General features: G+C 37.8%; 1 protein-coding gene across 4 annotated transcripts in view; it reads right to left on the bottom strand.

Moving 5' to 3' along the window:
- The window catches only part of ANO4 (anoctamin 4), a 181,188-nt gene that overhangs the window by 71,524 nt on the left and 82,250 nt on the right, over window positions 1-27,414 (bottom strand). For 3 of the 4 annotated variants that reach the window (XM_071800515.1, XM_071800519.1, XM_071800524.1), the window contains 3 exons: window positions 25,294-25,430; window positions 18,821-18,979; window positions 492-592 (listed from right to left, as the gene is read on the bottom strand). In XM_071800515.1, the coding sequence (XP_071656616.1) occupies window positions 492-592; window positions 18,821-18,979; window positions 25,294-25,430 (397 nt within the window). The remainder of the gene's footprint in view (window positions 1-491; window positions 593-18,820; window positions 18,980-25,293; window positions 25,431-27,414) is intronic. The other variant, XM_071800533.1, reaches the window with a different exon arrangement.

The following is a 27,414-nucleotide window of genomic DNA, read 5'->3' as shown; positions in this document are numbered from 1 at the left end:
TTGTTCTCCTATTAGATGGGATACTTATTTATAATCTGTATGTCCATAATTACACACTATACAAGCAATTCACAGGTGCTGAACATACCAGATACGTCCAACAGACATGCACCTTCTGTGCTGCCTTACGTACCTGGATCTTCTTGACCTCCCATTGATTTCAATGAAATGTCCATTTAAAAAACAGCAGCGCACAAGTATGCAGGGGGCTCCAGCATTGAAGGGGTTAAAGGGCCTAAGGATAGAATACCCCATGAAAACAGCTGCACTGCTACAGCTCACCTTAATTTCAAACCAGTATTGTACTGAAATTGCAGGCATTAACAAGAAACAGCAATGAATATGTTATCTAAGGTACCCCATTTATATTTTCTAAAGCTGTGTGGTATCTTACAGAAGAGCTTTTCCATGTGCATTGTGGTGTTATCATTACATTAGCTTTACAGTATAGTGTGACTTTGGAGGTTGAGAAAAAATACAACTACACCTACCTGAAAGGCATTCTTACATTCATTAGTTCTGCATATTTGCCCAGGACCTCCCAAGGGGCATGCAGCTTCACAAACATGATGTCACTGTTTGTTAGAGATGACTGCAAAAGAAAAACAAAACAGCCACCAGGGCTTACTTTTTTCAAGTAAAACAGAAATGAACTCTGGTCAGTGGTCAATATCTGTTTTTCTGGTCTTGCATCACCCTTCCCATTTCCTGATTCTTCCTCAAGCACATGTAGTTCTACCTGACCAGGGAAGTGGTGGTGGAATCACCATCCCTGGAGGTATTTAGAAGATCTGTAGGTGTGGTGTTTAGGGACATCATTTAGGGGTGGACTTGACAGTGCTACGTTAACAGTTGGACTCGATGATCTTAAAGGTCTTTTCCAGCCTAAATTATTTTATGATTATATGAATATTGGAATCCTTAAAAATTGACACAGAGAAATATTTATACCCAAAGTACTGTTGGGCTGTATTAAAAAATGTATTTAGTACATAACGGGACAAGTGACTTGCTGGTATTAAAAACTGCAGATAAAAAAAAATCTTGCTGTTCTTCTGTTCATAACTTTCTGAAAAATATTTCTACATAAAATGATACAACAGCAACAAAATGCCCCCAAGAGACTTGCTTCAGAGACAATGAATTCAGTTGTACTCTTTCCATTGATTTTTATGGATTCTAAATCAAGCCTCTAATGATGTTTTTCTTTATAGGTACATTTCACAAATTGTCTTTTATTTTCCCATGAGACTTCAGCAAGTAGATACCACAAAACCAAGACTAAGTTCTGCTACTCTAAAAATTTCCTGCAAATTGCTCTCTAAAAGATGAGGTTAAGTCAGCAGTGGACTGGTAATTTTGCCATAAACAGTTCCAATTAAAAAAAAACAAAACAAATCATCAAAACTCAAAAGAACTATCTAATAAGCTAAATATGCAAAAGGAAACTCTGGTCCTGATGCATCAATAAAATATGAGAAATGGAGGAAATTTATAAAAAACAGCATGTCAATTTTGAGATGTCTGTTAAACTGGAAGCTTATAGCCACTTTCTGGCACATTGTAGTTTAAGCCATAGTAGATATGGCAGCCACATTAACATCACTTCTGGAGATGCTGTTTCATGAGTGGACAGAATCTAAATTTGGTTTCTTATCTGGTACATATTTTCACAAAGGAACATGAAAAACTTCCATATAGTTATCACAAATATAAATACAGATTTTTAAATAGTATTTTTTACTCAGTATCTTGTAATGTTATTTTATCAGTTTTGTCAACAGAAGATCTAACCAAAACATATTTGGGAGGTTCAGTTATTTTCAGAAGAAAGATATAATAATGCTAAATTATTAATATGAAATACATTTCTCTTGGGTTTGCTCATGTTTAGTGTTTGTAAAGGAAAGCACTAAAAAAGCCTGAGAAAAACAAGAGAAGAATCCAGATGGAGAAGTCCTTGAATGAAATGTCACATTCACTTACTCTAAGGAGAATATAGCTAATCAAAAATATCTGAAAAAAAAAATAAAGACCAGCATTTTAGTTACAAAAATACTTCAGTGAACAGAATCTGTTAAACTCTCTTTGTTAGATTAGTATTTAAACACAGTTCCTTCAGCTTCTAAATGTTTTATCAAGAGGAGAGGAACATTCTTCTTTTGTAATTGACTTTTGTGGCTTGGCTCATTAAATGGTTTGGAGAAGTAAACTCAATTTCACATTATGGAAACATGCAAACAAACATCAATGTATCATTGGTCCCCTTGGAAATTTAAATCTGACAATTATTGACATGAGCAATCTTCTAGAAAGTGATGTCTAGATGAGGAAGAAAGAAAAACAGATGAATCAAGGGGACAGACAGTGAGATAAAACACATCGCAAACACAAAAATAGAATAAGTGTTTGGAACTGACCTGTGGCACCAGTACCTACAGAGTTATTACCATATGAAAATTGCCAGATCACCTATCTTCAAATAAATCGGTTGTTTCAAACTGATTTATTGAGAAGGAATACCCATAGCAAAACAGATTTTCTTCTGGTCAGTAATAACGTTCTTGATGGTCTTCAGAGCAGGGCCAGGCCAATCTGACAAGAGACTTATCAGAATCAGAGAACTGCAGAATAATTTAGGTTGGAAGGGACCTCTAGGGGTCACCTGGGCTAATGCTCTAATTAAAGCGGGGCCAACTGATATCAGGTTGCTCAGGGGATTGTCCCATTGAGTCCTGAATATCTCCATAGGCAGAGATTTCACAGTCTTTGGGCAACCCACTTACTGAAATGGGCTGGAAAAAAGAATATGTCCTATGGAAGAACTGTAGTCTTCAGAGAAATGTTGGTTGAAAACCACAAGTTCCTAGACATGAAAATTCATGAAAATTTGAAATGTTCAGTGCAAAGGTGGTATTCTTTATAAAACAAATTATTTCTTACAAGAACTTTAAAGAAATTATTATTCTGATTGAGAAGCACTAGCAAGGTGTATTTAGTTTAATGAAACCCTGATCTTCAAAATGGGTTTGTTTGGTAGATTTCAGATGTGGGTTACAGGTAGTCAATATACGATGGGTTTCAGTGTTCAGTGCCATTAATCTACTATTTTTCACAAGCTGTAATTTTTGCTTCCTTCTTCTTTCCACTCCCCAACCCCCCTTTACAGCTGGAAATCATATTCCATAATTCTTGAAAATATTAGATCAGTATTTGATAATCAAAAGTTTCCATAGCCCATATCTCTGTATCAGAGATATTCATTAATTTCCAACCTTTCTGGCTCCACTGAAAAACCACTGCAGTACTGAATAATTTCTGCCAGCTCTAGAATACAGGTGGTACCATAGAACCATGAATTCTAGACCCCCCCTTCTGGGAAGACTACCTTTCTCCTTTACCATAAATTTTTACAGACATTGTATTTCCCAGAGAAAAAAAGATTGACCACAAACATGTTTAAAAACAAAGCTCCATATTCTCCTTCAATATCACTATAAAAGGAACGGGAGAGACTAAAGTAGGGACCATTTATGTAACATACACTCATCAGCTAGGCCAAGGAAATCTTGTAAAGAGCAGGTTCTTCTTCTCCTTTGAAATCAGCCAGAGTGATGTTAACTGCTGTATAACTTAAGTCCTGGCTACTAAACTTGTATGTACTCCTGCAGGCATTCTAAGCTCTCTTGATGTCAGGATTTAAATATATATATTTACTGTTTATCTGACTCTGCTCATTCTGAAGTTATCATTGTTGATCTGAATGGAAACGAAGTTATGCTGACATTGAACATCTCTTGAAAAGGACACGTTTTGGTGTATTCACAGGCTGTCTTCCAGGATCAGGGATGGAGATCAGTTTCTTTTGTCAAATACCCTCTTGAACATTCTCCTTCAACAAAGACTTTTTTTGGTTCATCATCAATAATACTGTCAAGTCATTTTAAGACAAAAACAACTGTAGGACTCACCTTAATACAAGCATTTTTTGAGTCTAAAAGCTAAGAAAGTTGAGAAAAGAGATTCACAGCATATAACCTTGAAGAAGGATAAAACTACGGTGTCTCCAACTGAATGGTGTAATTGGTTATTTGCCTTGAGGCTTCTAGGCAGGCAACTGCAAAAAACTAACACTCACATTCATGTATGCATATCAATAGGGAAAAGAAATCAGGATTTACCATTAAGTTGCTTTCCTTATCATCGTTCAAGAGAAAAATACTCAAGGCTGGGGCTCTCCTCACTTTTTAAAGTCTTCCTTATAAAAGTAAAAGGAGATAAATAAGATTTTGAAACAGATCCAGCAACCGGAATTAAACCTTGCCTACTTTAGCATAGACCTTGCAAGTCAAGTTAAAAAGCCAGAATGGGAAGAGTGCTTCAGTTTCTGGCAAACATGTCTTATTTCTGTTAAGATCATGATGCAGGAAAAGCCAGAAAAGGAGAGAAAAATCAACATCCTCTAGTAACAACTATTATCTAGCTCCATATGACATCTGAGTGCAGAGCAGTAAATAGTGACTGCTACAGGTTCTGCTGCTTTCGAGACTTACTCTGTTATGTTAACAGCACAGATTGATTTGCCATGTGGAGTGAATTAAGTGAAAAATCAAAACCCAGGAATTTTAGTTGATTAAACCATTCTTCCTCTGCTAAACCAAAGTAAATGTAAATTCACAGGGGTAATTCAGTAGAACTGGAAAGGCAGCAGTAATATGCTGCCAATACTTTTCAAAAGTGCATACATTACCACAGGGTAATTACTTAGATATATGTCCAGTTTCAGGGAGAATATTACATACTCATAAGCATTAACCTCCACATTCATGGATCAGATGAATCTTGTAAACAATAGTGACAATATCTTTCATATATATACTTTTAATCAAAGTACGGGTTTAGTGAAAAAGAGAAATATACTCCTCACATTTCAATTAGGATTTTAAGAAGCTTTTGACTTACAAGAAACTGTGGGGAAAAAGAAGTAAGAATGAAAATAAGAAAAAAGAAAGCCCTAACTAATAATTACGAATAATAAATAAATATAAACAATAATAAATTGTTAATAAAACAATTTTGACATAAGAGGACACTGACATATAAAATATAGAATAACTTGTTATAAGTCACATGACTACAATTAAAAATTATTTTTACTGTGAAATTTCATGACAAAATTTGATGATGGGGTAAAGCTTCATCTTTACTTTGCAAAATACTTCCAGAGGTTCAGCTCCAGTGGAGTTAGTAATGCAGGCAGGTGTTTGGCTATTGCTAGCATTCAGGAAATGTGTCATTTAATCCAACTCAAAGCAGGTGTGATTGTTACAGTGCTTAATTTCTGGCAGCAGCTGACAGGATCTCAATGCTGGAATAGAACAGAATTAGTGACAAGGGGAAATGTTTGGAAATGTCCTTTCATGTAGACAAAAATGCATGAGTGGTAGGGCAACTTAAAGAACAGGGCAGGTTACTTAGGTAGAAGTAAAAGGCAAATACTATCTCATTGCTCAAGTTTACCGTGCAATGATCAGATTACAGTTTGCAACAGAGAGATACAAATTCCTTTGAGAGAAAAAACAATACGAGGAAGGATATCTTTAATTCTAACTAATGTCATCTGAATTCACTTGTGATGGACAGGATGGATCTCACAGTAGGGTAACCTAGATGTACTAAACCTACCATGGAAATAATATCTTCTGACGGGGACTCCATTTCATAGAGAAGAAGATTAGAAATACCTGCAGCATGACCATCTTAATGGAAGAGGTTGATCTGAGTGAGAGGCACTGATAAAACATTTCTCAATAATCCTATTAGTAAATACTCAATGAATACAGTTTTGAACCCATCTGGGTAAGATTTCTGTGACAACTGAAATAGATAATCACATGAGTTTCATCTGACAAAGAGATAGGATGCATCTTTTAATTCCTCTGGACTGGAATACAGTATAAACATGAAAAATTAATTATTTGCAGATTTTGAAATGTGGATAGCTAAACCTCTTGGCAGAATAATCCCTTTTTACTTATGAATACTTTGATATTAGTTCTCTTTACATGAGGCATCAGTTATATATATGCTGCATTTTTAGATTAAAAATGTTAATATTTTATATAGTGATAGTTGAGATCATCAAACATTTTTGACTCTACTATGGGCCAAAAAAGGTCTCTTATGTATAATATTTTACCTTTGGCATTACTGGCCATTAAAAATACATTGTACAATTCAACTACATTTTACAAGGCAGCTTCCTTTGTGATTTATCCCAAGTGTAAAATATGAAAACAATATTTTTCCAATACAGATTTATGTCTCTCTCTTTTTTTTTTTTTAATGTAGAAAGTATTTACTTTTAATGAATTGTCTATTAAATATTCATGTTTGCTTTTAGAGGCTTATTGGAGAAACATTGCTTTGGCAAAGAAAAAGGCAATTTATTTTTGTCTAACAGTTAATTTCACAAACTTAACAATCAATCAAACACCTAAAACATGCAGGCAGGCTTATTATGGCTGTTGCATACAAATAACCTAGAGGAATTGAACAAGCTGTTTATTATAACATCACAGAACAATAGAGGTTGGAAGGGACATCCAGAGCTCATCTAGTCCAAACCACTGCTGAAAGACAACTAAAGTGGTTCGTGGGGTCTTGAATATGGCCATGGATGGAGACCTCACAACCTCTCTGGGCATCACAGGATCTCTGAACAGAAAGGCCACCACTGACATCCCATGTGGATGCAGAAGCATTTGCAGCAACCCAGGTTTTGAGCACCTGTCTATGCTTTAGCAAGGAGAAGCTCTTTGGCTGTTCAACTCCCTCTTCAGAGTCTTGTTTCCCAGCTCATCTAAGCAAGGAAGACAATAAATGCTTATATGACTATCGACCTAGACTCCAAAATCTTTTCAGTGTCAGCACTCTCCTGGATGCAGTGAACTGTCCTGTAGCTCTCTGTTACAGTCTGTGCACTGCTGTGTTTCACAACATAATATAAAATTCTTTCTAAAGAGAGACACCAGTGAACTCAACAAGGCTATGGCTGAGGAAGGCCCTACTCCAAATGACACTATCAGGAGAGAGTGAACTGTGTCTAGTTCAGGGCCCCTCAGTTCAAGAAGGACAGGGAACTGCTGGCCAGAGTCCAGAGTAGAGCAACAAAGATAATGAAGGGAGCGGAACATCTCCCTTATGAGGAAAGGCTGAGGGAGCTGGGGCTCTTTAGCTTGGAGGAAACTGAGGGGTGACCTTATTAATGTTTACAAATATATAAAGGATGAGTGTCACGAGGATGGAGTCAGGCTCTTCTTGGTGACACAAGTGACAAGAGCAACACAACAAAACGGATCAGCGTTTTTGGATATTGGTAATACCAATCTGGGGTTTTAGTGACAGAGTTAGGTAGGGTTAGGCATTTAGAGAGGCACATAAGCACTTTTTAGAAAATACAATTTCTAGGTATCTAAGAAAACCTGAACTATATTCATGTTCTCACTGCAAATTTTGAAGATCTTACTGTGGTAGTCTCTGAACATGGGATAAGAAATTTAAGTGCAAGTAATCCACTCACTTCCATGTTTATTCTGATGAGATCTGAACCAAATTGTGGTCCTGGCACCATGTCCCAGGTTACTGATCTAACTGTATTTTCCTGTAGTCAGAGGAAGTAAAATGTCTGTGCAGTGAATTTGACTGCAAAGGCTGCTGTCAGCTCATTTCTGCACTGGGAATCTGGTAATGAGCTTAGGAAATGAGATTTTATTTTATGCTACACAGTATATGATTGAAAATATCCTTGCTTCTTTGCAGGTGGTCTATGAAATAAATTAAGAACAGAAGCAGCAAATAAAAATTTTTACTAACTAGGCATAGTTAGTCCTATAAGAATATTTCTGTGATCAGCTGTGATGTCATTTAAGAGAGAAATGCATGTTGTTTTAATATCAATCTGAATAAATTCTATGAAAATTAAGCAATTCAGACAAGATTTCTAAAAATTTCTAAGTAAACACTTGAAAAATTTCAATTTGATTTAAGCATAAGTATTGTCCACACAAAATAGCATGTTTTGGTGTTATTACTGGATTATATAATCACTTCTAAAATATTTTTTCCTGTTTTCTTTATGGTAAGCTAAGCCTTCCTTATAAACTAGCATGCCATTTTAATATCAGGCATTTAATTTCTAATCTGTTTAACTGAGATGTTTTCACATTTTCAAAATGTATCCATCTTTCCTCAGCTAAAACTTTTTGCTGACTCTAATCTATATTAATGACTATTAATTCCTTGCCTTTCTTCTTTCCTGCCTTCTGTTAAGTCATCCTACATAAACACAAAAGACTTGTTTCAAGATGTTAAGGGCTTGTGTTGTATTTCTAAAGAGATTCTACACTTAGATTTCTATATGGGGAGTTATACAGTGAGAAGGGGTCTTACTCATCTGTTGTCATTTAATATGGATATGCCCCCACGTCTTGATACTAGCGTCCTCTTAATCCTTCCAGACTATCATGTTTCGCCCCCTCTCTTCTAAAACTCCAATGTGCTCACCTTCCTCATATCATTTTCACATTATGCCTTTTGGCTGGAACAATGCTCTAGTAAGTACACGAATTATTCCCTTTCACAACATAGACAAAAAACCAGGTCAAATGGAAACGTAAATTGACATGGCAAACACTCATCAATTCACATTAAAACTGGTAAAGAACAGAAGATGTAAAATAATCAAAAATTCGCAGAAGCATTCATCTATTCCATAGCTTGGGGGTTTTAGCACTGAAGTTTTCAATTATCATACAATTCTGTTAGCAGTCCACCAGTACTGGGGTTGATCCTGCAATTTGCAGATCTACTCATGTAAATCCATAGGTATCGCTTGGGCGCAGGACAAACAAAAATGCTTATCTCCTTTACTTTATCGATATGGTGTGTGCCATGTATCTGACCCAGATTCCCTTGCTGGACACTGGCAGGATGCTGCATTTGTCTCAGAACACTGGCACTATCACCAATCCTAAGAAGTTGCCTGGAGGCTTACTTCCAAGGAGCAGACATCACAGGTGTAATTCCAAGCAACTATGTTTAGATATCTGTAATGGAGAGGAACAGGTACCTTCAGGGTAAAATTCATTTGTTCTGCTTTCCTCAGATTGAGAGGAACTGTTGCCCAGAAGGGCTTGTCCCTCCCCAGACAGATATCTACATTGCAAACAGCTACAGTCAGTAAGATGGTTCTTTTTCCTCTCAGGACTCTGCAGTACAGCCATCTAATTTTCCCTGGACTCCTGTTACTTTCCTTGCCACCCATCTCAAGTTCTGCAGCAGTGTAGACACATTACTTCCTACAGCTGCAGCTTCATGGGGACCTCTAGTTCACTGCTGAGCTGTCTGGGACACATCACAGTGACAGCAAGTTGAATACAATATTTTACAAGGCCTTGGCTGTCATCCATTTCCCCCATCCTGCTTTATTCATTCTGCCCACAGAGAACATGTACGGAAATACAGTTATGTAAATAAAAAATCCTCCCACTAGTGTCCTCTGCACTTTGAAAGGTCTCTTGAGTACTGGCCAAAGCCAGTACTTTCTGTATTTTATTACTTGAATTCTTCTCTCCTTTGAACTTCTGAAGCTAGTGATGAAATCCATAAATTTGCACACGACTGTTGACTACACTTTCCATCCACTCAACTGCTGCTTCAGGACATTTGTTTAATCCAATCCTGCCTCAGAAAGCCACAGTTTCCAACAGCAATAGCACTAACAGTACAAACTCAAGAACTCTGGAGATGAAGGCTGTAATCTCTACTGAACTGCACCGAACTACACATACAGAAGAAAAAAACCCACGGTCATCGTGACCGAGCATTGGTGACGGTTCTGCTTCAACAAGACAACCTTAAGATGTGCCTTCTTATCAGCACTCCTACGACAGCAGGAATAACTGAGCTTCCTTGGAAAATGAGGTTGCAGATCAGATTATTAGCTTAAAAGGCATAGAAAGGCACAGAAGTCTGGGTATGGAAAGACAAGTTTCTGAGTGGAGAAGGGCATATAGAAAGCAGTGCAGTAAAACTCTGAGCTATTGAATCACTAGATGTTAGGCTAACCCATATGAAAACTGTCACATTTTCACTGCAGAGCCTTCCTTCTTCATGGAAAGTTTTGAATCTTAAAAAGGTATGAGACGGCTGTTAAAAAGTAAGCAAAAAGTTCTTATGTTAATACTTGACAAGGGAGATTTCAGAAAGGAGAGTCAATCTTATTTGTTATAAATGCAAAGATCTGTTTGAGACTATTAACATGAACAACAAGCTGTATCTAAGAAAAGTAGTAAGTCCTGTATCATGAAGATTTCCAAGACGAAAGACATGGGTCTTTATACTGTTTTGCCTAAAATACACTTTTAGAGATTTCTTCAAGCGCTTTCATACAAGAATTCCAAAGAAATTTGTGCACAGAAGAGCATTTTGTAAACCAGATAAGACTTTAAATACGGGGAGATAACAAATTGGCTGTCAGAGGTTTTGGTTGATGTGGCTATCTCAGGAACATTTTTCCCCCAGGTCAGGCTTTATTACATTTCATTTACAACATCACTTCATTACCACTCAAACAACAAGAAACAAATATGTAAATATGGAATGCAAAATGCTGGGTTTAATTTGGGCCCAGAGAGACATAAGCTGAAACATCTTTTTAACTAAAACTGGAGCACTGAGGTAACTTGACCAACTCTATTTGTGACCCTCTTACCACAACTGAAATACAGTTAATCCAAGGCACAGTGTCCCAATGTTCCATTCACTCCATGACCAATATTAACATGGTATAACAAAGAAAGTAATCAGCCGATAAGGAGCCCTCTTGTGCCAAGAGCAGGTGAGAAAGGGAATTGTCCTTTCCAGATTCAGGCTGCCCTCTTGAGACTACTTCCAGGGAGGGCAGCTCCATGCCACTTCATGCTGCAGGGAAAGATCAAATGTTCCCTAGGCACAAATGGCCCCCTTGGCCACTTGGAATAATTTCTGTTTGTTCAGAAGTTTAATGCTGTAAATACAAAGCCGTCTTTTCAAAACGAGTTCAACACCCAAATCATCAACATGACACGAGAACGTAAACTGTACAGCTGTTTTTTTTACATACTCTGCCTTTCTGTTCCCTATAGACAGCTCTAGATTTATGCTCATTAAGCCAGTGCTATTAGGGAGTGTTGCAGCAAACAAGTCATGTCACCTTTGGGCAATGAAAACTCTCACCATGCATTTAAGTGATTGTAACCTTGTGGATTACTCTTGCTCCTGATGCCACTGGCAGGCAAATGACATCTCAAAAATAATTGCAGTTTAAGACCAATTATTGTAAAGGGAAAGGTGACTTCTGACACGTAGGGGGCATCTCATACGTAACATTCTTAATTTTTTTAAACTACTGTCTGTCTGGCTTTTTTTACACAAGCCTTGTGTCCTTCAAAAGGTTTCTGATTTGTGAGGACTGATGACAGGAAACTCTTTGACAAAAATAAACCCTACTCAACATTCCTAAAGGAAAAGAAGTATCTAAGAAACCTTGTTATCCCTTTTCAGTTATCTACGTATTTTCTCTATTACCTCCATAAAAAAGCCATACTTTTTTCAAATGCATAACAATTTTTCAGCACCAGTTTCTTAGTCTACAAGCTTTACAAAGGCCTGTCAAAGACTGAAATTTGTCAACTCAGAAACATATTAATTTCCAGGCTCCCTCAGACATCCAGGAAGGTTACTTCTAAAAACTGCACACTGAAATTTGAGTTCAGACTCCATCCCTCCAGACTTCCAAGTACCTCCTCGAATTTCTCTTCTAAATTGCCATTGTGCTGTACAGTGGACATAGTATCTGATATGCAAAACGTTTCCCCTCAGAACTCCAGGTAGCTGGAAACTCCTCCAATGCTTTTTGGTATAGAGTACTCTCTAGGAAAGGAAATTACATTTTTTCTGTAAAACACTGCTGAAAAGAGACTCCACTTGCTATTTGCATTAGATAATGAACTAACAATAAATCTTTGGAAGACTGATCTGTTTTTAATTTGCTCTGGCTGAATTTGGATGAAATGAACAGCCCAATGTTTTACATTAAATAGCTGGAAGCACTTTCACTTATAAAGCATGTGGTGGGCTTGCATTTCAGTCTAGTTCCCTTTTTGTCACTTTGATGTTTCCATCCCTGATTTGTGAATGCAATCAAACACAGTGTTTAAACATTAAATAACAAACTGCACCTGCTAATAATGGAATATTATGCTACTCGTGAAACCACAGCTCCTGCAGGCAGCATAATTTGTACTGTGGGTTCATTAGCTTCAGATATTTACATATTGAATAAGAGGATCAGAAAAGTGAGAGACTGAAATAACTTACTAGAGTGCATGAGAGCTACTGAACACTTGATACTAGCTACAGTAGCAGACTAACACTGAACTACATATGATACGATCTTCTCCACAGACCAAGAAGGCCTAGTTTTGTCCAAATGCCAGTTAGTCAAACAGGGGGAAATGCATGCCACTGTTACTCATGTCTTACTATTTTACTTGTTGCTGCTCTAGCATGAAAGCAAAGTTCTCTGTCTTATGTAAAGAGACTGGAACATCTATGTAGTGTTTTTCATTACCTTGAGATAGATATTGGCTATGCTTTTTTCCACCATGTGTATACATGAGGGCGTACGTGTATTATATAAGTGTCCATACATGTACATGGGTGTGTGTGATGATTGGAGGTACTGACAGTATCGAGGGTACTCCATAACTATTAAAAAAAGAAAAAATAATAGGAAAGAATTGTATTTAATTTCTTTTTGAAAATGTCCTTGAGTATGGTTTGACATTAAATGAGCAAGGAAAGACAGGAAGCATAAATTGTAACAAATACAAAATGATGTAATTTAAAATGCATGAACATGTAAAAGACAGATCCCTCAGCTAGTGTAAACTGTCATTGAGCTGTTGACTTAAATGATAAGGTGACAGCCAGCAATCTGCCCCATTGCAATTAAAGGAGTCACACATTATTATAGAACAGAAAAGGAAGATGTGAACTGTGTTGGAATTAAGAAACTCATTAGGCCAGCAATCCCTGTTTTTTCTAGGTGGGGAGCTATATAGTTTGTCTCAAAAGGAAGCCAGTTATCCAAAGTTGACATCCTCCATGTGGCCTCACCTACCACTCCTGCACATATGGATGATCATCATATGCACAGTTGTCCTGGTGCGTACGTGCTGTCCTAGCATATACTGCGTGTATGTCACACAGTGCATACACACACATATCTTCCTCTGTGTAAAAAAACCCAAAAACTTGGAGGACAGCAGTTGCAATTTTGGTGGTGGAAGCTTTACCTAGTCACCCTTTTCTCTAGTGGATAGGGGGGTTTTGCTCTGTGCAGAGTAAGCTCAACATGACAAGGAAGGGATTTGAACACCAAAGGAAAAGAGCTGACCTGCAGCCTGCGCCTGGCCACCACACAAGTTCTCCTGGCAAGCTGCAAATAGTTACTAGGCCATAGGCTGAGCATTCTGTTATAAACCGTATTCCTAGTTGATTAAACTAACCTCAATAGTAACAATAAATTACAAACAAGGCACTGGTCCTTCAATAACTGAATAAACTGAAGTCATAACTGAAAAAGAAACTTAAAGAATGAGCTCCAAAGGCACAGAGATTTTGTTGTGCACTGCTTTTCAGAGAACCAAATTACATAAGCTCAGTTGATAAAACACCTTTCCTCACTCAGATCTGCAAACACCACTTGGGGTATGGAAGTCAGCTTAATTCTTTTCTGCCCATGAATCACAATAAGCAATAACATTTATGTAACAGGACTCTCATGAACAATTGTAGCAATGACGCACAAACCAGAAAAAAGCAGATGAGTCTTCATGTAACTGTTCTGGCTCTGCAGTACTAACAATAGTAACAACAACAAAAAGTAGTAGATGTTATTTCTGCCAGAAAGAAAGAAGATAATATTTGACTATGCTTAGCAGCAATAACTGTTGATTATAACATCTTTTCCATATCATCACTTTCTGAGCACAACTATATTTAAAGTTTCAGTCTTTGAAGTTCTTGTTTTTTTTCATCCTTATTCTTCTTTTCTAACTTCTACCTCACTTTGAAATGGTCATAAGTCTGTTTTGATACTACACTCAGGGATGAGACAAGAATCACGGAGATACTTTATTGTGTGCTCTTTCTGTCATCTGTAATTTTTCTCGACATTTGTCATTTTAAACCAGGTTCCAAGTTGCTGCTAAGTATAAGTCTCTCACTGAATACACGTTCCTTGCCTCTGAAGTCCTGTCCCATTAGTGCAAAGTTACAGCCACATTAAGAAAAACTGCTTCATACAACTCCCACTGCCTTGCCACAAACATATCTTCATCTGCTTGCAAAGTTGAAAAGTCATGAAATAATAGTATCCTGTAGTTATATTGCATCAACTATTGACAAAGATCTCTAAACACAAATTTCAGACTCAGATTAACATGACTTTCAGACTTAGATTATACCTGCCAGTAGACATTTGTTCATACAACAAAAATGAAGCTCATAAGCTCATACTCTGCTTTTCTTTCCTGCCTTTTGGGTTTTTCTCCAGAGAACACTTATTGTTTATTTCTGCTCCCTATTGTATATAGCAGCTGCATATCATCTGCCAGATGTTGCCCCAGAAATGTCAGCTTCTGGTTGAGGCAGGGAGTGAATGCAACTAGAGCTGCCCTGGTGACAGCTTGACTCTTATGGTGGCAATGTGTAAATATTTAATCGGGCATGTAACACAAAATCACTTTTTTTTTTTCTTTTCTTTATTTGGAAGATGCGAAGATTGATGTGTGGGCAGAAGCCCAAATGGATTGACTGCTTTTTGAAACCATCTTAAACTAGTTCCTGGAACATATTCTGCATCCAGTAACCATGAAGCGACCTGCTTCTTAAAGCAGTAAGGAATGCTATTGCTTTAAAACAGTTAATTGCTTTTATGCTGCAACATTAGTATACACAAATATGCAAAATATATAAAATAAATGGCCTATATACTGCTTGCTCTACTTATGCCAATAGTTCCCCTTTACTACATTTCTATCTATCAGTTTCTACTGGCATGTCAAATGTCTTTTCAAATAAACTGTATCAAAAAACTTACAAACTATAAATTAAAAACTTTGGACACAATCATTAAGGGAACTGTATGATGTATACTTAGTAGTAGAACTCTCTGTATGAATTAGCTTAGTGTAGACATGAGAAGCGAAAACAACCCCAAAACCTAAATATGCCAAGTTCAAATTAAATGTAGTCTACTCCCAGGGCTACATGACCAGATCCTACAAAATATCAGATTCATTTTGGATACACAGTATTTACTTACAAATAAGTTTATCTTCTTCTCTTTCACAAATTACAATCCAAGAGTGGTCTGGTTTTGTTTGCTGAGTATAGATTTTGAAGTCCCTTCCCTCTGTCCTGCATTTGTGTTGCATTACAGTTCAGCTTAAATAGGTTGCAGATGAACAAGCTATGTACATGAGCTGCTCCATGCTGGCTACCCCCGAGCTTGTATTTGGTTTGTGTGGCAAGGTTTAGGTAGTGGGGCAGGTGGGAGATGCTACAGGAGCGACTTATGTCAAAAGCTGCTGGAAGCTTCCCCTGTGTCCAACACAGCCAGTGCCATCTGGCTCCAAGACAGACCTGTCAAGGTCGAGCCCATTAGTGATGGTGGTAGCACCTCTGGGATAATTTATTTAAGAAGGGGGAAAAGTTGCTGTGCAAGAGCAACCAACGGCAGTCAGCAGAGAGAAGTGAGAATATGTGAGAGAAACAGCCCTGCAGATGCCAACGTCAGTGCAGGAGGTGCTCCAGGTGTCAGAGCAGAGATTCCCCTGCAGCCTGTGGTGAGGCCATGGTGAGGCCAGCTGTCCGCCCACAGCCCACGGATGTCCATACTGGAGCAGAGATCCATCTGCAGCCTGTGAAGAATCTCATGTCGATCCCCTCATTGTTTATTATTAGACATATAGAGCACAAAACCTGCCAGAACTGCCACAGGAGAGTGGTGTGGCATAGCTGAAGAGAGTGTGAATTCTTTAAGACTATCTGCAGAACATTGTCACCTTTTTCTAGTGTTAGAAACATATACCTTTTTGGACCTTTCTCAGCTACATGATCTTCACATTGTGCCTGAAGTTTTCTCAACATTTCTGAATTCATTTCAGATTCAGTTTCTCATTTCGTGATGTTAAGTAAGCACTTTCCTCCCTGCACCCACCATTTCTTGGGTATTTTGCTGTGCTACATGTGTCAGCGAGTCACTGCAGTGCGTTATTCTCTCACTGCAGTACTACTGAGGAATACGGTTTTGAAACTGCGGTGTGAACAGCTCTAGGTTTTCCTCTCTGCCACTGATTTCACAGTAAGAAACAGGACTAATATGGTCAAATGTCAACATATGAACAGACAGTAGTCAAAGGAGAATGAACCAACAATCACATGAAATTCACGAAAGGTAAAATTGTTTTTCAGTCCAGCAGCTGCAACCTGTTGCCTCTGTATAAGTTCTCTGGCCAAAGCCACAGGCAATTCTCTTGTTTTATCTGGGAGCAAACTTTTCTCATTGGAAGCAATATATTATACATGAACAACTGGAAAAGAGACCTGCTGTTTGAATCTTCCAGCATTAAAACTCAGAATGATGCATAGTCTTACCAAAAGGAGAAGTAAAAATAATGAGAAATAAACTAAGCATTAACCGATTACACCATTATTTTAAACCTAAGTGTTATGCAGCACAGTTGCTACTCTGTGACATGAGGGAGGGAGCATACCAAGAATGTAGTTATTTCCTTGAGGATTATAATTCAATTTAGAAACTAAAGTGATCATAAAATATACATGTTAGGGTTTAATTTTAGGTCAGAGTCATGTTAAAAAAGATTGCTACCCTAGATTTTAAACACATTAGCCTGAATCATCTAACACAAGCTCATTTTTATCATTCTGAGTTTAGAAAATGTACAATTACTGATGCTGGCAAGAAGTCACACCAAGGCCAAATGAGATCAATAAGGAATAAAACTGCATGTCAGTAGCATAATAGAAAATTAAATGAATAATCAAGTGAGCAGATCATTCACGCAGCCTAGGCAGCAAAGTCCAAGTAAATGGGCTTGAAAGCCACAAGAAAACTCCATAGTAAGGGCTTAAATCATCAATTTGAAAAAGTTTTCTGTGCAGAACATTGTAATAAGTTTCATAATACTTAAAATATAAAGTGACTTAATAGCTTTCACTGCTGACCTTAGTACAGTAATAAACCTGAAAAAAATCACAAACTAGGAAAAGACTGGTTTGATACTATTGGATAGATGTATAAGCAGGGAGGATTCATTCCCCATCCATTTTCTACACTGCCCAAATTTCAGAGATTTTTTCAGTATCCCTCTTGGTGGAAGCAGGGCAGAGTTCCAGGATGTCAAGCCGAAGAGCCACAGCAACACTCTTGTGTTCTTGGATTTTGGGTTGCAATTGCTACAGACATTGGGATGTTCACAGAAGACATGTAATAAGCGAACAATGGCTGCCATTGAAAACGTCTGTCAACAACAGCAGCACTAAAGATCCTGACTTCCAGGCTATGTGAAGGAAAAGGTTATGGTAACCAGTTGATGTAACCAGTCATATGTTCTTGTATTGACCAGGACCCACATTCATTCAAAAACTTTTTTAAAAAGGAAACATTTAATTATTCTGGAGAGAAACAGGTTTCATTTTTTCCTCCCTGGTGTGCTCCAGGGCAGCATGCCTTTCAAGTACACAGGCAGAAAATCTACACATGAACCAGGAATTTGGTGAAAGAAAGGGAGATGATGTACAGCATCTGCCTGTAACCTGAAAAATCTCTCTACTGCTTTCATCACTGAGAGAAGGACAATGCATATTAGCATGGGTGTGAGTCAGTTAAGCACAAGTAAAGCTAACTATTCAGTATATCTATTCCGCACAGAAGTGAGACTGAAGTCCTGCTTAAGCACTCTTAGGAAAATTCAGGAGAGAGCACTGCCTAGACAAAAAAGATATGGTGTCTTTAAAACTTGCTCCTGCTACCTATCAATATATTTTTAGACAATTTACATTCATTTTTACATTTTACATTATCCAGAAAGTATTTACTGGCTTAGGACATTGTGTTGGAAATAACATTGATATAAACGATTCATATGTACTATCTAATTATTTCAATGTTTAGGATTAAGAAAGGAGAGATGTTAGGCTGCTTTCAAACTATCAAAATAATGTCCAAGTCTCGGTGCCTAGACTGACAGGAAAAGGAAGGCAGAGGTCTAGTTAGGCCTCTGGAAGGAATACCAAGAGCCACAGTAAGGAGCGAAGCAGGCAGCTAAAATGAAATGTAAGTGCAGAAATGTGGATTGCATTCAGTAGAATTTAGGCCATCCAAACACAGCACTAATTTTCTTTTTTGCATAGCACAGTGGATGAAATTCTGTGGCCTACTTGTGCATAAGATTGAAAAAGATTACTGTAATGGCCTGTTTTGGTCTTCAGCCCATGTGTCTGATTTTCCTTCAGGCTATGCTTTCCCACTGCTCTGGCAATAAATAGCCTATATTTAGGCATGCTTAAAAGCATTTTTCCACTGCCAAAACAGAGTAAAGGGGTTTCAGAGTAAACAAAACTTATACCCTCAGATACTACAAAGCTTTAAATGCTGAAAATTTTTTTTTCAAGAAAGCTCTCTTACCTCTTTTTCCATTTGAAGACCTTCTGCTCTGATATTTCTCTCAAATACTTCCCTCTTTTCTGTCTGTGGATTTGATTTTCTATACACCAGGATGTAGTCAATCCGACATTTCCCATCTCTAAAATATAGTCCATTTGCTTTGTTCTTATCAGGTACTTCCTGTAATGAGAAAGTGAAACATTTCAGTAATGTTAATTTGCCTCAGTAATCGCTGCATTGCTGTTTGCATCAGTAGTTTTCAGTAATACTCAACAGGAAAGATAAGGAATCAGAACAAGCTGTTCAAGTTTCTGGGTGCTTTATATGTAGTCACCTGAAAGGAGGACAGACTTCCTGATTTCCAAACCAGGAGGTATTCTTAGGCAGATGTTTGGTCATAAAGGCATGGGGCAGGATTAAATAGAGAATGCAAGCCAACATCCCTCTCCCACCACATCCTCCGTAAAATTAGTAATAACATCTTACATATAAAATAAAGCAGAGAATAGTGTTACTGAAGTGTAAATTTAAAATTGGGAATTTAGTATTGTAGAATGTCTTTGTACGTGTCAGAAAAATAAACAATGGCATGAACATCTACTGTGGTGAGAAACACTTAAGACCTGGTACAGAGATTCTCATTGCTTTGGGATGACTCCTGTACCTCTGCTTCACAGGACACAGAAAATGATATGAAGGTCCTGTACTTACCTCACCATACCTCATCAGACTAAATACAGAATATTCTTGGCTTAAGGAACACCTGAGAAAAACTACTGGATTTAATTGAAAATAATTTCTAGTGGTCAGTATAGCAGTATGTAAACACAATAAATACTGTTTCTTGGCTGCTTCCTGCAAAGAATGTGCCTGCTCAAATCTTCGCTCTGACAGAAATAACCAACTTGATTTCACTGCTAATAAGAGGTCAGGCAGGTCCTTATCCTGAGGAGAGAGAAGACAAAACTGCTGGGTTTTTTTTGTCAGAAATTCATGAGATGAAACTCTCTACAGACCCTCCTCACAATTTAACACTACTTTCACATAATATGAGTCCTGTCCAGGGGTTAAGCTTTCACTCTGAAACAAGTTGAAATTGTGCCGTAGTTTGTGGGTTGGAGTGTTTGGTAAAAGAAGTGCACACTGTGAATGACAGATGGGAACAAACAGCACCACCTCAGAGCAACAGCATGGGCAGGGACCTTCTGAGACAGCAAGATCAGTCCAGTTTCAAGCTGAAGAGACGGTTAGACTAATTCCTCTCTGTTTTCCAGATTCTGCTCAACCATTCCTGCCAGAAATAGCTATGGCCTATAATATGTGATTAAATCTCTGAAAAACTGAAGATTTTGCCTTTTACATCTAGGAAAAGTGGAGAATTTTCAAAATACTTTCTCCATAGGAGAACTGCTTCTGAATTTAAATTGCAAAAAGTGAGCATAGTAACAGGACAAATTATTCTTACAGAAAAAAAAAAGCCAGAATATCCACATTCAAAGAGTTTAGTGACAGTTATCTTCCTGATTCTCAGCAGGCATTTTAATTAAATGAAAAAAAACAATGAAAGCATTCCAAATGTTCCATCCCCTTGGTACATACAGTTTACTGAAGGCAAAAAGGGGGATTTTTCTAAGATTCTTTTATTACAGTGCCTAACTCCTGATACAACTTAATGCAGACTTGATATAGTGGAACAGTTATTTGAGCTGAAAAAGAAGGCAAGAAAAAAGATTTAAGCCCTAAGGAAATAACAGTAAGAAACCATTTATATCTATACTGCATATCATGCTGACAAATAATATTATCAGCATATCAGAAGTATTTTTCACAGAGTATTAAATATGAGAACAGCTCACGAAGCACAGTTTATTTTTTTTTTCCAGAAAATCTCTGTATTGGGAAGACATAAAAGACCCAAGAGGGTATTTGAGGTTATTTAAATAAAGGAAGGGTGCAGCAGGAGATTTAGAGGCAGTGGGTCAGTGCTGTGGTCCTGGCCTGATTTCTGCATCCAGAAGGAATCCAGGTTTAAAATTCAACACTGCTCTGGAATGCAAACAGATGATGGGTAGGTGCAATCAGGAGATTCACTTCAAATGTACACTCCTGATCTGGACTAAAATCTTAGCACAGATATATCCAGAGTGTACCACAAGGAAAGGATCTTTCTTTGTGTGCAGCAGTGACTCCACTGGAAAAATAGGTTTGCTCTTTATGCTTCCTATGTTTTATCTTTCTCTGAAGAAAATTGATTTGCCCTACATTGACTCATCAGTGTATGTAGAAACTTATATTACAGAGAGTCTGTGAGATTTACCTGAGTTATTTGACTTGTAGGATTTCTTCTATAAATACAACTTCCTGAGACAACTACTTTCTCTTGGATTTGTGAAACACTCTCAGGTACAGTATTGCCATTTTTACTCAGGAAGGCAGCTTGGACTTCCTTACCTGTACTTGGAGGTCCTTTTCATTTTAGGAACACTGTATGTCAAATCCAGACTGATAAAACCCTACTAGACTGGTATGGCCCCTGAGATGGAACCCTTTTCTGCTGCCCTCTGTTATAGCTTGGAAGGCAGCTTCACAGACTGAGCCTGGACTTAGGAGAACTCTGAGGATCTAATATGATATGGAGAAAGTCAGGCTGGCCCAGCAATGTGAGGAAATAGCAGCTGCAGGTCTTTTACATTGCCCACAGTGTTCCAGGCTTACACTACTCTAGAAAAGATGTTTCTCCTACCTTGAGCTTCAGTGACCCTTTTCCAGACATTGCATCTCCTTTCCCTGTACTGTGCCTTCAAAATTCTGTTTTCCTAAACTGATCAAACAAAATGTCTAGAACCAAGTCTGACTGCAGTTTTTGATGGTGAAGTGGTATAGTCCTGTATGTCAAATCTCCATTCTTTCATTTGAAGAAGTATGCTGGAAGACTTCACTCTAGCAAGAAGTTTAGCATTTCTGGCTATCTTTGCAGCTTTATTTGTAATATGCATATCTAAAGTTGTACAATCAAGAATACTTTTGCAAGGAATGCACTAGTTTTCATATCCTCAGATCCGCAACTGGGAGCCATCAACATTCATAGACATGACTCATGCACAGGTATGTGCTAGGAGAGCTTTAGACTGAAGGGCTTACTCAGATGTTTCACTATTTAAAATTAGAGGATTTGTAACCCTAACAGCTATAGAGACTTTAAATGGAACTTCTAAACAAAAATGCAGTTAGGGAAATGAAGGAAATTCAAAACTTTACCTGCAGGTCTTTAAAAAAATAAATGAGAAGGGACTCCTATATTCACTGATTAGATTCTTTCTTCATTCCTATTTATTTTGGTACCTGGTTATTATCAATATGGTTGGTTCAATGAACACAGGATCTTTGAATTTCCAAATAGATTGTTTTTTCCTATCATTTGTGGCTACTTGAAAAGAGAGTCCTCTGTATGTGACTTCACAGCTGGCAGAGGGGGTTAATATGGGCACCAGTGATAACTTATGCAGAAAAAGAGGAACCCAGAACCATCCAGTTTTTAAGGCATAGTTCTAATCAAAGAACAAGTATGTTTTCCCTGTGTGTTCTTTTTTCTTAAAATCCTTTTGCTCATTTAGATCATACGTTTTTGGAAGCTGCAACTTCAGTTTTTCATGTATTTTCACTGATTGGTATGTTTTATTGACATAGTAATATATTTAATTACATGCAGCTTTTCTAAAAATGAAATTACCTACACTGCAAATCCAAGTGCTCAAAAGTTAGGAAGCAACAGATTTTTAGTTTTCTCTGGAAGCTAAGATAATCTCTTTCCATATCCATCTGGATCACTGAAGAAGACAGGGATTTGGTGGAAAAAAATGTGTAGATAGCTTGTATTCTGCTAAATGTACACAAGAAAACTGAGCTTAAATTGCACAAGCTGTCATAAGTGCCATAAGAAACATCAGAATCCTTATTTTGCATCATAAATACTTTTTTTTTTTTTTCTGCCATAATCTTCAGTGCAAGCTTCAATTTATAAAAGAGATTGTTCAAACAAACTCTGTTCTGGACAATGTTAATAGGACTGCCCCCAAATACCAACAGAGTTTGATGCTTAAAGTGAAGAATGTAGGAATGACTCTTACAATTTTAATTTCAAAACTTCCTACTTTAGCTGGAATGCCAACCTGGGATGTCAAATTTTGTCCCAACTCTGTTGGGACAAATGTTCCAACTCCCTTGTTTGGGTAACGAAGACTAATTTATTACACCATAGAAAGAAAGGTAGAATGGATGCATACCTAGACTACAGGTCTTAAACCATTTTTCCTTCAATTTTTACCTTCTTTCTGCTGCTACTCCAGTTCTCAGAAAATGATACTTCAGTGGAATGAATACAATATTTTAGTGACAACATATCCCTGGATTTAAACTGTAAACCGTACACCTAATTGTTATATTGTCATATGTAAAAAGTATTTTGATCAATGCACACAAAGGGAAAAGTAATTTTTAATTTTCTCAGATTGTAGTTGTGTTTGAATGAAATATAAAATGAAGGGGAAAAAAAATGTCTTTAGCCAAAGGACAAGCTGAATTCCAATTTGGCTCTGCATCTGTTAAGGAACTCTTAATAAAGCTCCATCCATAGAATCTTCATTGGATCCTCTGGTTGAGCATGAACAAGTAGCACTTGAAGCAAATAATATTTCAACTTGACAGCTAAACAAAAGTGATGAGAAACCTTTGGTATGTCCTTGTAAATTTTTTTATTGCAAATTCATATTAACAATCTCAGCCAGAAATCAAGTTATTTGTCTGCAATGTTAGCTTCAAAACTAAACCACACATCAACACGTTCAGAGAGACTTTGACTGATGCCAGATCACCTGTCCTGCTGACTTTAGGGGGATTTACAGGTTCTCTTAGCTACTAAACTAAACTGAAAGATTGTGAAGAAACTTGAAGCTTCAGAGTTCACCCCACCACTGTGTAGTTGTGCTCTTACATTTACCCATACAAACTGTGTATGTTTTCCTTATGGAATTAAGCAGGGGCCAAGTATTTTGAAACTTTTTTTTTGTAGGCCACAGCATCCCTCAGCTCCCATTAAGACTTTTGATTTTCTTTGGTTGGTTTTAGTTTCGTTTTGTTTGTTTGGGTTTGTTTTGTTTTGTTTGTTTGTTTTTCCTCTTATAAACGTGTATGACCTACATTGCTATTTTTCTCAGTTACTGTTATACAAAAAAAAAAAAGATAATCTGTTCAACTAGGAATCTATTCTTTAGACATTTTCCCCTTCCCTTTAAAAAAAAACAAAGATGCATCAAAGAGAGTAAAAAAATAGGTTATGGAATATTGTTTTTTTCAGTATTGTTAAATTAAAAGCACCACATTTTGCTTTATATCACTCTTTGTCCTTCTGACTATTTTCTGATCAGTTTCATTTTTTTGCTTTAACTTGCAAAGATCATGTGCCTTTCACCCACACACTTTTATTAAAAACCATATAGCACATGATCCCAAAATGTCACACGGGAATATCATGTCAGGTTAACCGAACAGAATAGAACAGAATAGAATAGAATAGAATAGAATAGAATAGAATAGAATAGAATAGAATAGAATAGAATAGAATAGAATAGAATAATGATAAATTAGCATACTAGTATAATAATATAATAATTATAATATTATAAGCAGGTAAAGAGGGCCCTTTATAAGTTGCATGGGAAGCTGGGGTAGAGCAATAAATAAAAAGAAGATGAAATTGTGAGCAAGGTCAAACATATCTCTGGGTGCCCTGAATTTTGTTGCTTTAATTATCTATCTAAACATTCTGGGAGTGCAGCTCTCTATGGGCTGAATTTCTAGCACAAGGAAAATCTCTGACTCTCTCCTCAGCAGTGTTTCACAAAAGAACCTGCACCATAAAACCCTCTAGTTCCTGAAAAAGACATAATCTGTAATTATATTTTCTAATCTGTATCTAAACTAGTAAACAAAACAGCGTCAGGGCAGGGGCTTCAGCAACAGCCTATGGTTTTCCATGTTTTTTAATTCCTAGTATGGTCTCTGCCAGATCTGAACTGTGCCAGTCAGCCCTCTGCCAAAAAATCATCAGGCACAGCTTGCAGGTAACATCAGACCACTCCAGTAAGTAGTCTGGATGCAGCCGCACTCCTGAGGTGGGAGAAAGGAGACACGATGATTCTTGTGAGAGATTTATAATAAATTCTCCTCCTCCCTCATTCCCCACAAAGGATTAATACAGGGAAAACATCAGACTTGACTGGTTCAGAAAACAAGCAGACAACAAAAGACTTTTCAATAGGGGTGGGTGAAATCAGTAACACCTCCCTTTAACTTGAGATATTTTATATTTCAGCATTATAAACTTAGAATGGAAAAACTGTCCTCATAACAAAGTCAGATACAAATCACATTACATTTATTCCCTATTTATAATGGGCACGAATAATTATTATAGTAATCATTATGTGTATTCTTACCTCTCCCACAACTTCCAACCTGCTGGCATCATCAGAAGTACTGGTCAAATTACCATGGTGAAGCAGGGAGTCATCATCTTTGGAAGGGCTGTTCACACCTTCTAACTCATCAAAAAAAACATTGACATCCTTAGCTACTAAAAACAAACAAACAAAAATATACATTCAAATCACCATTGACTCAAATGAAGACACTGAGTGTAACACATTTTAAACAATATCATTTTTTAGTTTTGACTTAACTATCTACTATGTTAAGTTTAAAATCTCATGTGCATTGGTGGAGTGCTTTCTTCACCTGTGAAGCAGATAAAGATTTAGGATACCACAATACCTCTCTGATGACAAATAAGAAATCTCCTGTCACAATAAAACACACATTAGCTATTTCCTCAGCTTCTCTTGAGTAAGAGGTTTAAACAATTGCCTTCTGCATCACTACACTCTCTGAAAATTTATTATTGTAAAGAAGCAGATTTTCAACCTACTGCATAAAGTATCGAGTTAGAAGTTGTATAGACCTGTGGGGCAGCCAGAGGCAGAAGACCTCGAATAAATACTGTTATTTGAAAGGTACCAAATAAAGGAGCCTGAGCAGAAGTTTGTCTTTGCACAACCTGGCATGTTGTAATGCACGTAAAGCTGGCATGTTCAGATCTACCTACTGCACAGCCCTTAGTTGTGCATGAAGCAATAGCTTAAATTGACAGGATGCTGTGGTAAACCCAACCTTGATAAAAAGTGAAGAGATGTACAGGCCTGGAGGACATCCCCCTGTCCTGGGGATTAGCAGTGGGGCTCGGGGCCAAGGCAGAGCCAGTGCAGCCAAGGGTGCCCCCTTCCCTCTGGTGTCTTTGGGGGAGGCCCCCCAAGACAGCACCATGGGGGTGCCTTCCGTGGCCATCCTGGGGCTGTGTCTGACCCATGGGCTGATATCTTGGCCTGACCTGTTCCCCGGCCCTTCTCTCTGTCTGGGGTGATGGGACAGGCTAAGGCTGCCAAGCCCTGCCCTGCCACCTACCACGGGGAGCCCCCAACCCCAGTGGTGCCCTGACAGGAGATATCTGCTTGAGTAAATGGGTTGAATTTCTTCCACCTTTCATGCAATGCTATGTCATGTGATATTTTTACTCTAATTAAGAAAACAACCAACCAACCAAAACAAAACAAAACAAAAACCCCAACAAAACAAAAACAAACAAAAAAACCCCCAAATGCACTAGAAGGAATGAATCAAAGGTTGGCACTGTAGTCATGATTAGAGCAGTGCTAGCCTTAGAGTGACATTCCCTGCTCTGCTGAGCAAGAAGGTGATGAGTGTGTGGGCAGAGCAGTTGTGCATGTCCGTGGTGCCTCCTAAGGGCCACTGATCTGCTGATTGGGTGGCTGTTGGATGGTACACGTAGGGTGGAAGGGCTGTGGCCAGTGAGGTCCACGTTTGTACCCCCTATGCTGCAGATCTGGTGTGGAAGGGTGATGAAGAGATGTGTGGCGGCAGGAAGAAAAATGGCTTTTCTGAGCCTCAGTCTTCAACTGTGGATAGACTTCATCTCTCCAACCTCATATTTCATAGGTAAAATCCAAAATTACTATAGTAGAGTCATAACTGTTAGAAGGGACCCTCAAAGGTCAGCTACAGAGCCTCTTCCCCTGACCACAGCAGGACAAAACAACTATCGCTCTTGATAGAAATTTGTCTCACTATTTTTCACTTTTTTTTTCTTAACTTGACTGACTTTTTGAATAATTTTTCTCTTGTGCAATAACCTCCTGATCTTTTTGCTTCTCTGCAACTCCCCTAACTTACTGACAGGCAGTTGTAGTTCCTGTTGACAAAGATTTATATTAACAGGGAACCACCAAAAATCTCTGATTGCTGGAGACAACTGAGTTCCATTTCTAACTCCTGGCTGCAGGTGGAAAAATCCATTCCCTCACTGTGGAGAGACTGAAAAGCTGCCAGAAATTAAGGGTCATTAACTATTCCTAGCCATCATGAACATTCTGTGACCTCCTCTTCACCTTTTCCTTCTTGAGGGGCTATAGCCCAGTTAAGAAACCTTTTTAAAAAATCCTCCAATGTTACTGAGTCCACAGTCTCTGCAGGTGGCCTATTTTTCA

Source organism: Patagioenas fasciata, chromosome 1 (genome assembly GCF_037038585.1).
Source record: "Patagioenas fasciata isolate bPatFas1 chromosome 1, bPatFas1.hap1, whole genome shotgun sequence".
In the NCBI taxonomy this organism is placed as follows: Eukaryota; Metazoa; Chordata; class Aves; order Columbiformes; family Columbidae; genus Patagioenas; species Patagioenas fasciata.
The sequence above is the reverse complement of the archived record's forward strand: the minus strand, read 5'-3'. Positions and strand labels throughout refer to the sequence as shown.